Below are 12848 nucleotides of genomic sequence, written 5' to 3'. Positions count from 1 at the left end.
ATAAGAGGTAGGATCCATGGAAACTCTTAGATTGACAAGGTCGGACAAGATTTGCGCCATTTTTTCCGGCAAACTCAAACGACAATGAATTTAGATCTTATATTTTGATGATATGTTCCTATTATAACACTTTATATTCCCACCAAAAATGAATGCAATTCGAGATAGCAAACCTGACCATCTACCGATCTTAATTTAATTTTGAACGACTAATATTCAAAGGGGTAGATGGTGGTTTTATACATCTCGAATTGTGCTTTTGTAGGAATGTAGAGTCTTATAAGAAGAATACACCATCAAAATATTAGACTTAAATGCATTATCGTCTGGGTTTTGCGAAAAAAATGGCGTAAATCTTGTCCGACCTTGTCCATCTAAGAATATCCATGAATCCTCCCGCCATACATAATGTCATGTATTAGAAACAAGTTTATATGTCTTGGCTTGGCGGTCCTGGAGGAGTTTACTTTCCCGTACAGTATTTGTTAATATATACCAGGCCCGAACCTCCTTGACACGGCCCAAAAAGAAGAACCGCTTTAAACTTGAATTGCAGTCCTCGCACAGAACTATAGAAGAAAAGAAGTGAGAGAGAGTGAGGGAGGAAGATGACGACTCGAATAGCACCGGGTGTTGGAGCGAATTTGCTCGGACAACACTCTGCAGAGAGGAACCAAGATGCTACTGCTTATGTTGGTAATCTCGATCCTCAGGTATGCTCCACCCCTAAACCCTAAAACTCTTAAGAAAAGAAATTGTTCTTCGTTTCTAGGGTTTATAGTTTTGAAATCCTACTTTAGTTGAATATGAATAACAATCATGTGTTTGAGAAGTAAACAGAGTTTTTGATTTTTTTTAGAATGAATTTCTATTGAGTTATTTGAGTAAACTGAAATTTCACATATTAGTTATCTTTTTCTTAAATTGTGCACACAGAATGTGAACTAGTTTTCTTCCTTTTGTTCTGTGTAGGTGAGTGAAGAGCTATTGTGGGAGTTGTTTGTTCAAGCTGGCCCTGTTGGTAAGCCTCTCATTCCCGTTCTATTACTATCTCTTTCTTGTTATAAGAACTTTGAACAAATCCACGGATGTGTTATGCCCTAAACATGATTAGCAAGGCATAAAGCATTGCTTTCTTTTATAATGTTGAATTTCTTTGGAAGGAAGCTTGCTTTTGCATCTCCTTCTTAATACATGTTTGGAAGGAAATAGATGTAGCTAACCCTGTAAGTATATTAACAAAGCTTTTGTGTGACTAAACACCATCTTCATAGGATTAGAACGCTTAGTATTGTTTTTCTGTTGAAGATGCCTTTTGTGATGAGAGGCTGTCCAGTAAAATTGGCCCTCGATACGCATGAGTGTATTATTGCAAGTCATGTAACATAGTGTCCATAGAATGTATATGAATTGGAATGTAAATCTAACTGCAATTGGTGGAAGTTGAATTTGAACAACTACATTCTTCTTAAATTTATTGGCTGAAACGACAACAAGATAACTCTCTTCTTTTCTCATGCTATGTGTCTCTTGTTTCAGTTAATGTTTATGTTCCTAAAGATAGAGTCACAAATTTACATCAAGGATATGGGTTCGTAGAGTTTCGCAGTGAAGAAGATGCTGACTATGTAAGTCTTTCTGCTCTTTTGTTTTTTTGAGATTTTTTTTTTCCTTAATTGTGGGCATAATCAATTGATTGTAGTATGGTAATTTTTCACAATTTTTAATTTGCGTCCAATTTTGAACTGCAGGCAATCAAGACTCTGAACATGATTAAACTTCATGGAAAACCAATACGTGTGAATAAGGTGCAACCCCGTTCCCTTTTTTGTACTTCGATATAGAGCCTTTTGAAAATATTCAAAGTTGTTTGTAAGTTGTAACATATGAAGTCCTTGGAACATCATTAATGCAACTTGTTTGATGTAATACGTGTTGCCAATAAGTTGATGAGATGTCATAGATTTACTGTCACCAAAATATGAAGAGTATGCACATTTCTAGTTGCAAGGCCTATTTCTTTCTTTTTTTCCATCTTTTCGTTGTCCTCACAATACTGATGATATGTTAAGCACATCTACCTGTAGCACTAAGAGTGTTGGTTATACCATTGTTTGAGAATGCTATATCAATCATGAAAGGTTAGATTTGGTCACTGAGCTTGTTATTTTTGGATCAGTACCTTGATGGAAGTGGATTAATGTAGTAAACTTTGCTTATGCTTACTTTTGATCGTACAGGAAGGAGCAGTCTATGTTTTTGGACCTGGTTACTCTGTTTTTGTACAAAGCACAACATATGCATTTTAGTGTTAGGACTTAGGAATACATTGGTTCGCCGATAGGTGCTGTAAATGAATAGCTTTAGAATACAGTTCTTCCCATTATATAACCTCATATCCGTTCTAATTTCATGAGTGTTGCACCTTTTTCCAGGCCTCCCAAGATAAGAAGAGCTTGGATGTTGGAGCAAATCTGTTCGTTGGAAATCTCGACACTGTAAGTTGTTTGATTTGGCTGTTATATTTCTAATCAATTCCTCCTCCGGGAGTTTGCCTTTCAGAATATGTTATTTGATTCATAAGTTTATGTCTCAGCACATGAAGCTAATCCCATGTAATGTTTGCAGGATGTTGATGAGAAACTTTTATATGATACTTTCAGTGCATTTGGAGCCATTGTCAGCAATCCTAAGGTTAGCATTCTACCTGTCTTTAAGAACATCTTCTAAAATTTGGCCAGTTGGCAGCCACCGATTTTGTAATGATTTTTATGAGTGGACTCTGATCTCAAGGGCTTCTTTTGTTGCAGATAATGAGAGATCCCGAGACAGGCAATTCTCGTGGTTTTGGTTTTATTAGCTATGATTCTTTTGACACATCTGATGCGGCTATTGAGGTTTGTTCTTTACATGTATACTTATATTTTACAGAAGAACTTTAGGAGGAAAGTTCAATATGTTGTATCTAGTAGCTGAGAGCTTGAAGTTTTGAGTTAGCTCCTAGTCATAGTGTCACAATTTTGATTTGGTGGTGATACTTGTTATCCAGCTTAACTGTCACATTTTAGATGAATCGGGATGACTTAGACGAGTTTTTGTGATTGACTAACGACATAAATCCGTCTGATTAATTACCGACATAAGTCTATGATGACTCTACCGACTTAAGTCCGTGTGATTGACAACTGATGTAATTGTGAGAAACATTATTGATTCTGTTCTGTTTTCTGTAGGCAATGAATGGTCAATATCTGTGTAACCGTCAGATAACGGTTTCCTATGCATATAAGAAAGATACCAAAGGGGAGCGTCACGGCACACCAGCAGGTACTTTCCTCTCTAACCCGTTTCATCTTTATATTTATTCATACATACGTACTTAGTTTGTTTGGTGTGGACTAGCTTCACTTGATTCATTCATACGTTTTATATCTGCTATAATCAATTAGGCCCTAGTAACCCACTTTAAAACTTGTTAACTGATTTCTGGAAACTGATAAGTGTAACTTTTACATGGTCCCCATAATGACGCCGCACTGTTGACATCAGTATCATCTAGACTTCAATAGTGACAGGTTTAGATTTTAGAAGTTCTCAGTAACCGGGGTTGGTTTTTGAAATGGTTAGCTGGGATTTGGCATAGTAGCTTACAGATTTGTTTCGTTTGCAGAGAGAGTCTTAGCTGCAAGCAATCCAGGTACAACGAAGAATAGGCCCCACACTATGTTTGCGAGTGGACCACCTACACTGCTTAATGGACCTGCTCAAGGAAATAATGGTCCAATGGGTGCACCAATGCCTCCTCGGCCCTTCATGAATGGCGGTATTCCTCATGGGCAACTTCCACCACCCCTTCGTCCTCCACCAATGCCACCAAGTGGGTCCTTCCCACCTCCCATGCAACTTGGAGGTCCACCTCCATCTTGGCCAGGTCATCAGCAACAACAACAGCAACAGCACGGCCAAATGATGGTACCATCTGGTATGCCGCCACCTCAACATCAGCAGCAGTTTAGACCTCCACCTAATATGTTACCACCTCCACCACAGCAGGGTGGATATATGTCAAGGCCTCCTCCACCACCTATGGGAATGGGTGCACCACAGCCTGTTTGGCGAGCACCACCACCACCTCAGCAACTTGTTCAAAGACCCCCTCCTCCGCCTCAGATGTTGATGCCACCTCCACCACCAAATTCACTACCTCCTCCACCTCCTTCATCGGGTTAAATTGGTCTATCAATTTTCAGAACATTGTAATTTTAAGAAATTATTTCAAGTCTATGTATGATGATTTTGAAACCAAAGGAACTTCCCTCTGTGTTTGTAGTATTTAGTTATTTAGTTGTGATATAGATAGACACATCAATGTACGGAAAGCTCTTGTTAACAAAATGAGGAAAGTTAGATCAGCTTTTAAAGAATCATTCATGTTAGTGTACATTTTGTTTTTATGATTGCCATAGGATTAGGTCTAAAAGTTGATATGAGTTGGATATACATGTTCATCTACAGTTAGGGCAGCAGCAGCTTTCTACCTCCTATAACTGACATAGAGTTGAAAGAATGAAGAGAGCATCCACATCAAGGAATTAAAAGAAGAAAGTGATGCATTGTGGACACACCTCCGTAATGCTCTTTATCATTAACTATTGGGTATGGCCATCACCATTTTTGTGGTCACCCTAATGAATGCACAGAATAATTCAATTGATTTTATGGGGTTGCTAAATATTGACAAAATATCTATCCTTCAATTTCAAGTACTAGAATTTTTGCATATGGTTTTTGGGTTTGTTTTGTGCTGTGCTTGGGCTTAAAATCTGATGTAGTGCAATCCGAAGACAGTTCAACTTGCACAAGCTTTAGGCAAGGAAATGACCCTGGGTGCGCTAGAGTAGGACGTATGGGATGTTTCGATTAGGCTGATGTTTCCATGACCATGTCCTGCATTCATGTGGTTCTTATATCATGGTGCTCAAGTCAATGAAATGGAAATGATCCCAATCCGACCACCTAATCCGGTGCCTAATGCACATTGGAGTCCTTCTTTCTCTTTGTTTCTCTCTTCAACTTTCCAAGTCACATGCCACGAAGAACGAGTCACGTGGAGCGGTGTGATTTCCGTAATCTGACCATTCTTTATTTCAATTTGAGCCTAAGCTTTGATATGGACAACTGATAATAAACTCACCATGCAATATGCACATCTGCAAGAAATACAGGCCTTTGTCATACTGGTGGTGGTATCAATTGTTTTGTAAGATTGATTGGTAGAGTGGGGTTTTTAATAGAGAGGCTACTGTCCTTTGCAGATCCATTTAGTCCCTTCTTCATTAAAGCAAAATCCAATAGGTTCCTCTGCCTACTCTCCTAGCTAGCTAGGCCCCCACAATCTTAAAAATATTGTACAGGGGAGAAGAAGATGATTCCAAAAGTAATGCTCTCTCACACAAAAGCTTTGCATGTGAAAGACTTTCCCATACTTGAAATTTCACTTGGAAAAGTAAAAAAGCTCAAGGATTTTTCAATGTTCAAGTACTTATGCTAGATATAGTATGGGTTGAGCTTGTTTTTCTTCTTCCATTAAAGATAATTGGGGTTACAAATATTTGTCTATTGTGTCTATTTCGCTACGTGACAAGTGGCAGCTGACGAGACTGATGATAGTATGTGGCCACGAGGAAGAATGGTGGTATCATGATGTTCGACATTACGATACCGATAACTGCTATTTAAAACGTGGAAGCCGACACCAATCCGTCAAGAAAGAAAGAAAATTTGATCATCCTCTGGGTCTTTAAGTAGTCTTTGGGAAGTGTATCCGTATAACGAAACTTAACTCTCTTCATCCATTCATAGATACTACTTCTTGTTGGGTTCCAACTATTCCAATCATTTTGCCAATAAAACAGTAGAAAAGCAACCAACAAGTTCACCGGACAAGAATTCAAGAAATCTCAAGAAGGCGGAAGAAAATATATTGCGAGTCTTGTTGTTTAAGTTCAATGGGTTGGCTGTCCAAGAAATGACAACCGAAATAAAGCGAGTTTGGGTTTCACAGCCAGTGATCATTGGTGGAGGACCTTCAGGGTTAGCGGTAGCTGCATGCCTTAAGAAAAGAGGACTACCTTCGTTGATCCTCGAAAGAGAAAATTGTGCAGCATCTCTATGGAGAAATAGAACTTACGATCGACTAAGGCTTCACCTACCTAAGAACTTCTGCCAGCTTCCTTACATGGAGTTTCCACCCGACTTTCCATCATACCCAACAAAGGAACAATATATAGAATACTTAGATGCTTACGTGAAGCACTTCTCTATCGAACCAATATACGAAGAGCATGTTCAGATAGCTGAGTATGATTCAGCAATGGGATTTTGGCTAGTCAAAACCAATAACGCGGAATTTGTTTGCCGGTGGCTCATCGTAGCAACAGGTGAGAATGCAGACCCTGTCATACCTGAAATTGATGGAATCTCAGATTTCCAAGGCCAGATATTACATACCAGTTTATATAAAAACGGAGATGAATTCGAAGGAGACAAAGTCTTGGTTTTGGGTTGTGGGAATTCAGGGATGGAGATTAGCTTGGATTTATGTAATTGCGGTGCTCAAGTCTCTATTGTTGTGAGGGATACGGTAAGAGTTAAAACTTTGATTGCGCAATCCAACTAGTTTCCATTAAGCTGTTAGTACTATATCTGACATTTTTCTGCGATTAACTTACGGAATTTCTGATACTGTTTTTATGTGTTGCAGTTGCATATTTTGCCTAGAGATATACTTGGCAGATCAACCTTTGGTATTTCAATGTGTCTACTCAAGTGGTTTCCTATATGGTTGGTTGATCAGTTTCTTCTCTTCTGTTCACGTTTGATCCTTCAAGATGTACGACAACTCGGTTTCAAAAGACCTGAATTGGGCCCTCTTGAATTGAAGATCAGAACCGGGAAGACCCCAGTTTTAGATGTTGGTACTCTAGCCAAAATCCGAACTGGTCAAATTAAGGTAACAGATTTATTCTCTTGACTAACCAATCATTTATTCATGACAATACTTCCAGTTAGTACTAGAATATCATTAGTTAGATATCGCCAGTTTCAACAAAAACAAATAGAAGCTTTATGATAATCATGCGCAGTATTTCAAATGATAACGTTATCATATGACCCCGGCCGGTATCATTTTCTAACTATGGTCTATTACTTTGGTCGTCATCTCAGGTTGTACCAGGCGTCAAGAGATTCACAAATAAAGGAGTAGAATTTGTTGATGGAAGAGTGGATGAATTCGATTCAGTAATACTGGCAACAGGTTACAGAACTAATGTTCCTTCATGGCTCAAGGTAAGATACACAGATATCACCCCAGGAGAGAATAAGAAAAAAATATGAATTCTCCTCGTCGTATCATGATGACATACACCATGAAATCCTTATACTAAGTCATAGTTTTTGTTCATTTTGTTAGGAGGATGAGTTCTTTAGCAAAGAAGATGGTTATCCAAGAAAACCGTTTCCAAATGGTTGGAAGGGAAAGAATGGACTTTACAGTGTTGGTTTTACTAAGAAAGGTTTGTTGGGAGCTTCAATTGATGCCCAACGAGTAGCAGAAGACATTGCACAGCAATGGAAATCAGAAACTAAGCATTTTCACTTGAGAGTTTGAACCAGTAATGGATATCGTAACTTTTTTTTACCAACACTGTAGAGACGTTCAGAAAAGCGTGGCGTTCTGTGTGACTGTAAAGGTTTATTAGCAGCAAACATTTGTATTTTGAAAACTACTTTAGTAACACAAAATCAGTGTATAGGTCTGCCAGTGTAGATATATGGATTTTCTATACATTCACGTAGTATTCATTTGGAGTGTTATTTTGTGAAACAGGAATTTTCATGTCCTTTTTGTTTTACATACAGTATTATGATCGTCTGTTTTCATGTTTCATCACTTTCAACGATAATTATGGACCATGGTTTGGAGAGCCAACTATAACTTGAGTACTCAAATTCCAGGAATGCGACCATACATTGATGAAAACAGTGTACCATCTTTCTGATTTTGACATTAACCTTATTCTTCCAGAACTTCCTTCAGTAATTCCAAGGTGAATACAGATCAAATGATCTTGAGGCTTTATAATGGCACACGTCACCGCACGCAGCTACGTAAAAATGCCTCAAGTGTTACCCGAAGGCTGCGCACATCTGTCACTCCGTGTGTGTTTTTTACTATCCACTCAGTCGGCTGCCAAGCGAGCAGCCAATAGAGCATGTTGCATCCACATTATCCACTGTCTAGCTCTATATACTCTGTGTGTCATTGAGTGCGAACAGTTGTGCTTGGTAGGTCGGCGTAATGGAATGAGTTGATAAACCACTAACTAACAATACATCTGGTCCTTCCCACATTCATTTATGTCTACATCCTAAACTCCAACCTCATGGTCCTTTAATGCACATTCTTTATAAGCTTTTCTACAAGTGTTTTCAAAGCTGTTAAAGGTGGTAAGAAGAACTTATCCTTTTATGTTTTTTGATCATCAAACCAAACAATCAAAAAAAGGAAACTTAACTAATCATTTATCCATTATTGGGAGTGAAAAAAGGAGATCAAGAAACCAAGAAGAACACACCATTGATTGTTGATTGCTTATGAACTTTATCACTCTAATCGCACACTAAGTGGGATGGCATATAAAGATTACGAGGGTCCCAAATAAAAGTTGGGTTTGGTTGCTTAATATGACAAAGCAACTAACACCTAGAAAAATAAATGGGTCACAGAACTTAAATTAGCCATGCCCTAGTTCCTGTCAGAAGAAGTATATTCTTTCATCTTCAACCTCTATGTGACATCATTCCCATCTTGGTTTAATATGTCAAAGATACTCTCAATCATTGGCCCCCAAGAGTCGATTCAATGTGATCCCTTCACTGAAACAAACTTGTTTGGTTTTCCTCTTTAAACAAGTGGGTGCAACTAACTTCAAATCTTTGTCAAGGAAGAAAGTAGACCTTATCTGATTATCTCAAACCCACCGAGTCCGAGTTTGGCCTTCAACATGCATCACAGCCTCCTCCTGCCCTAGCTCACCTAAACTATTGTCTTAAAAAGGCCTGTGAAACAGTAAAAGGAGTAACATCTATGAGCTATGTCCATTCTAATGACTAAATAGTACTTCAAATTCTTGACCACAAGTGCAATACAAACATTCAACTCTATCTCTCAAATGATTGGGACCTCTTGCAAAGACACTTCCTAGGCTGACCTTATACCGCTGAGAATTAGCGGTAGTTTTCACTAATTTCTGACCAATTTATGCTGTATGAATCTACTCTACTGCAGAATTCAATGTCATGAAAAACTCAATGATGATGTATGAATCTACTCTAGTATTCACAGTGTAGTTGGGCATCAAATTACTTCAGGACAGAAAATTCAATTGAGTACTATCTTTCTCATGGATGGATTAACAAGATGTGAGCTGTTTTTTTAGTTTGTTTACAACTCAAATAAATGTAAATATTCAAGTGCAACAAGAAAGATAAACTTTTTGAGAATCAACGTGAAAAGATTACAACGTTGCTTCAGCAATTTATCAGAAATTTCAAAAGTTAAAGCAGAGAAGAAAGAATCAAATTTCGAAATCCCAAATTGTTTCAGCTCTCAATTTAGGCCTTTTTGTTTCATCCGCCAAATTGACTGATGCCGAAATCTGCAAAGAAAGAAAAACAATACCAGAACATAAGCAAATATAAAGTCAGGAAGAGTGAGTGACGGAACCCATATAGAATCGTACAAAGGTAAATTTTACCAGAAAAACACTTCATTGCTTTTTGCATGAGCAATCGCACAAGGCCTGAACGTGTTCAACATATCTACACTACTTTTTATCTAATTTGTACAAATGAAAAAGCAAGGGATAAGATGTGTTCAAATTGAAGATTAAAGGCTTTTGGGTTGGCAGTAGCCAGTATCACAGGGCCTGAACGTGTTCAACATATCTACATTACTTTTTCTCGTATATCTGTACTAATAACAAAGAAAGGATCAGATGTGTTCATTTTGAAGATAAAAAGTTTGGGGGTTTGCCAGTAGCCACATCAAGATACGTGCAAAGATCTGAAAAGCTGTTAGCGTGTTAGATAGGGTTAGCTAAAGTAGAATTTTAGAAAATTTCAGCAAGCAAAATCAAATTCAAATGAAATACTCATCCTATAGTTACAATCTTTTTAACACTTGCAAAACTGTTAAAAAAAACGAAAAAATGACAAAAGACTACAACACAAAAGGATAAAAAAAAATCATCGGGTAAGAAAGGGAAGAGAAAACAAACAGAGTTTGCATCACATATAAGAGCCATCAACAAAAACAGTTACTGGAAGTCATGTAAATACACATATTCATTTCGTCTGTCACTAATGTTAACTCCTATAAATTCAATAGTGTGTGCATTTCTTGCAAACTTAATGTTAATCAACCGACTTGAATCCTTATCCCTGTTCCACCAAATAAAACAGCAAAATAAGGTTCTAAAACTTCTAACCAATTTTAAACTAAATTCACGGCATTGGCATGTCTTGCGAGGATGAACTTAATACTAAATTTAGGGTCATTATCTATAATACAACAACATATTCGCAAACCCTCTAGACAATTTGAAATTCCAAGGACCAAACTAAGGCAACAGAATGAACTGTTAGTGAACCAAAAGTCAACCCTTTCCACATTATGATAACACGTTTGCTATAAGCTAATAAGAGATTCCACTATGCACATTATAACATATTGCTTGTCTTTCTTCTCCTAGTTAGTCCACTACCATTTATATATTAGATGTTTAATGCAGTACTTATTAACTGATTCAAGAACCCGTTATGCTAATACATGATCAAAATAACAACAACAAGAATAGCAATTGTGCTAGCACGTACCTTAAACGTCCCATTAATCTTTGAATTCCTCGACCACTCCAAACCTAAATTCTTACTTGATGTCTGATAAGTAGCTTTAAAAGTATCATCCCCATAAACCTTTTGAGACATAGCAAAATCCCAAGTATTTTTGGACACATCGTAACAGGGTTCAAAAGTCCTTACTCCACCATGAACATAACTATACTTCAATTTACAATTCCCAGAACCAAACATATAATTAGCTGAAACCTTATTTGCGTTATCAAATACAAGTGTCCCATCTAACATAGTCCTGTTATCACCTTGCCCATGTACATATGTCAAACTCAATGGTTTTTCCATAACCCTAACTGTATTCATAAATCTAAAAGACACATCCTGTAAACAGTAAATAAACAAAATGAAGTCAAAATTGAGATAAACCCTAAATTTCATTTATCAAAAAACACAAAAATCCTAAATTGAATTACCTTTTTGGGGACATTATAATCGATAGCGAAGAATCCAGGCTTTTCAACAGAAAGAGCTAAACCGTTCAAGCTAGGTCCATTAGCAACAGTAGCATCAGTCAAAGAAGCTTTAAGCTTAACATCACCGGCGTTAAAAACGACTGTACCAAGGGCGCTACTCTTATCAGTATCGTAAATCCCTTTCACTGAAGCCTTCATCATCTTTCGTTGTTGTCGGATTTCGAAATCCGAGACCTGAAAGAATTCTCAACAACAACTACTAGTCTTCTTTGACTGTGGTTTGTGAAAATCAATGGAGTTCTTTAGGGTTATGTTTTTGTGATTGACGGATGATTCAAGAAAATGATGACGTTGACCGTGCGTGTCGCGCATCACGTGCCCTGCTAACGTACGCCCTCGTGCGTACTGCGCAATTTTGGCATAAACGGATCACGGGTTAGGGTTTTGGTTTGACCTAAGCTCGGTTATTTTGCGTGTGCGCACTGTACAGTGGACTTAATCACGACGGTCCCGCAAAAAAGCTGATGAAGCGTGGCGAGAGAGTGGGCCCAATTTTTGCACACTATAAATCGAATACTCACTGCGCTATATACACCACTGCCAGAAAGTAGAGAAGGAATCAAATTTTGTGTTGTATAATTTGAGGTGGAGAATATGAAGAAATGTACCACTAGTGGCACTAGTGTTTTTCTTTCGAAGAATTCGAAACTGGTTCTCAATAGATCAATAACATTTTTAGAAATATGTTTGGGTAGTATTGAGAAGTTTTGTTTCCGTCAACGAAGACGTTGTAGAGCATTTGCGGAGAAAAAAAACAATCCAAAAATACGTTAAAGCGGTTCCTTGAAGAAGAGGAGGAAGAAGAAGAACAATGCAATAAAAATCAAAATCATGAGTTAGTGAAGGTTATAAAAGAAAAGGAAGTGAAACAACTCGATCACGATAATGATGATGGACGAGAACTGCGACAACGTTATGGCAGTAGTAGTGGTACTGGTACTGCCAGGAGAAAGGTGAGGGGTGTAGGTAAAAGGGTAACATTCAAAGATGAAGAGGATGTAAATGAAAGGAATAAGAGTAAAGATATTAGAATGAAGGTTTGTAACGAAGTTATGGAAAGGCTAAAAGAGATTGAGGTGATGGAATCGAGTGATATCAATCAGCTTGTGGATTTAAATGAAGTTGTGTTATGTTACTCTTTGATAACGGATGGTTTCTTTGTTGATCTAGTCAATCAGTTCATCAAAAATGTAAGTGATGGCATTTGTAAGCCCAACTTTTAGTTAAAATATTGTAGTATATGCATGCGTAGAATATAGTTTAGAGAAAACACTGATGTATCATGTATGCCTCTCTGAGCTCGTAGGAATATGTAGTAATGTCAACTGTCAAGTCAAGTAATAAAACACAGCAGCAATAAAATGCAATTGTTCATCGATCAAATAAAATTGTTCT

The 12848-nt window shown here is 37.6% G+C and overlaps 3 protein-coding genes across 3 annotated transcripts; 2 read left to right on the top strand and 1 right to left on the bottom strand.

Moving 5' to 3' along the window:
• The first annotated feature begins 556 nt into the window (after positions 1-556).
• LOC113289263 (splicing factor 3B subunit 4-like) lies at positions 557-4431 on the top strand. The gene is made up of 9 exons (XM_026538468.1): positions 557-713; positions 973-1021; positions 1540-1628; positions 1752-1808; positions 2436-2498; positions 2629-2694; positions 2811-2897; positions 3234-3327; positions 3671-4431. Exons 1-9 carry the CDS (start codon positions 609-611, stop codon positions 4228-4230), a joined length of 1170 nt encoding a protein of 389 aa, XP_026394253.1. The 5' UTR covers positions 557-608; the 3' UTR covers positions 4231-4431.
• Positions 4432-5475: 1044 nt separating this feature from the next.
• LOC113289262 (indole-3-pyruvate monooxygenase YUCCA2-like) lies at positions 5476-7951 on the top strand. Its single transcript, XM_026538467.1, has 4 exons — positions 5476-6643; positions 6764-7012; positions 7228-7350; positions 7475-7951. Exons 1-4 carry the CDS (start codon positions 6029-6031, stop codon positions 7670-7672), a joined length of 1185 nt encoding a protein of 394 aa, XP_026394252.1. The 5' UTR covers positions 5476-6028; the 3' UTR covers positions 7673-7951.
• Positions 7952-9426: 1475 nt separating this feature from the next.
• Positions 9427-11695, bottom strand: LOC113289261 (outer envelope pore protein 24A, chloroplastic-like). Its single transcript, XM_026538466.1, has 3 exons — positions 11394-11695; positions 10942-11301; positions 9427-9722 (listed from the first exon to the last, which is right to left on the bottom strand). Exons 1-3 carry the CDS (start codon positions 11592-11594, stop codon positions 9642-9644), a joined length of 642 nt encoding a protein of 213 aa, XP_026394251.1. The 5' UTR covers positions 11595-11695; the 3' UTR covers positions 9427-9641.
• Between the last annotated feature and the right edge of the window lie 1153 nt (positions 11696-12848).

The sequence above is a fragment of the Papaver somniferum genome, chromosome 6 (assembly GCF_003573695.1).
Source record: "Papaver somniferum cultivar HN1 chromosome 6, ASM357369v1, whole genome shotgun sequence".
Classification (NCBI taxonomy): domain Eukaryota; kingdom Viridiplantae; phylum Streptophyta; class Magnoliopsida; order Ranunculales; family Papaveraceae; genus Papaver; species Papaver somniferum.
Note: the sequence above shows the minus strand (reverse complement) of the source record. Positions and strands in the feature narration are given on the sequence as shown.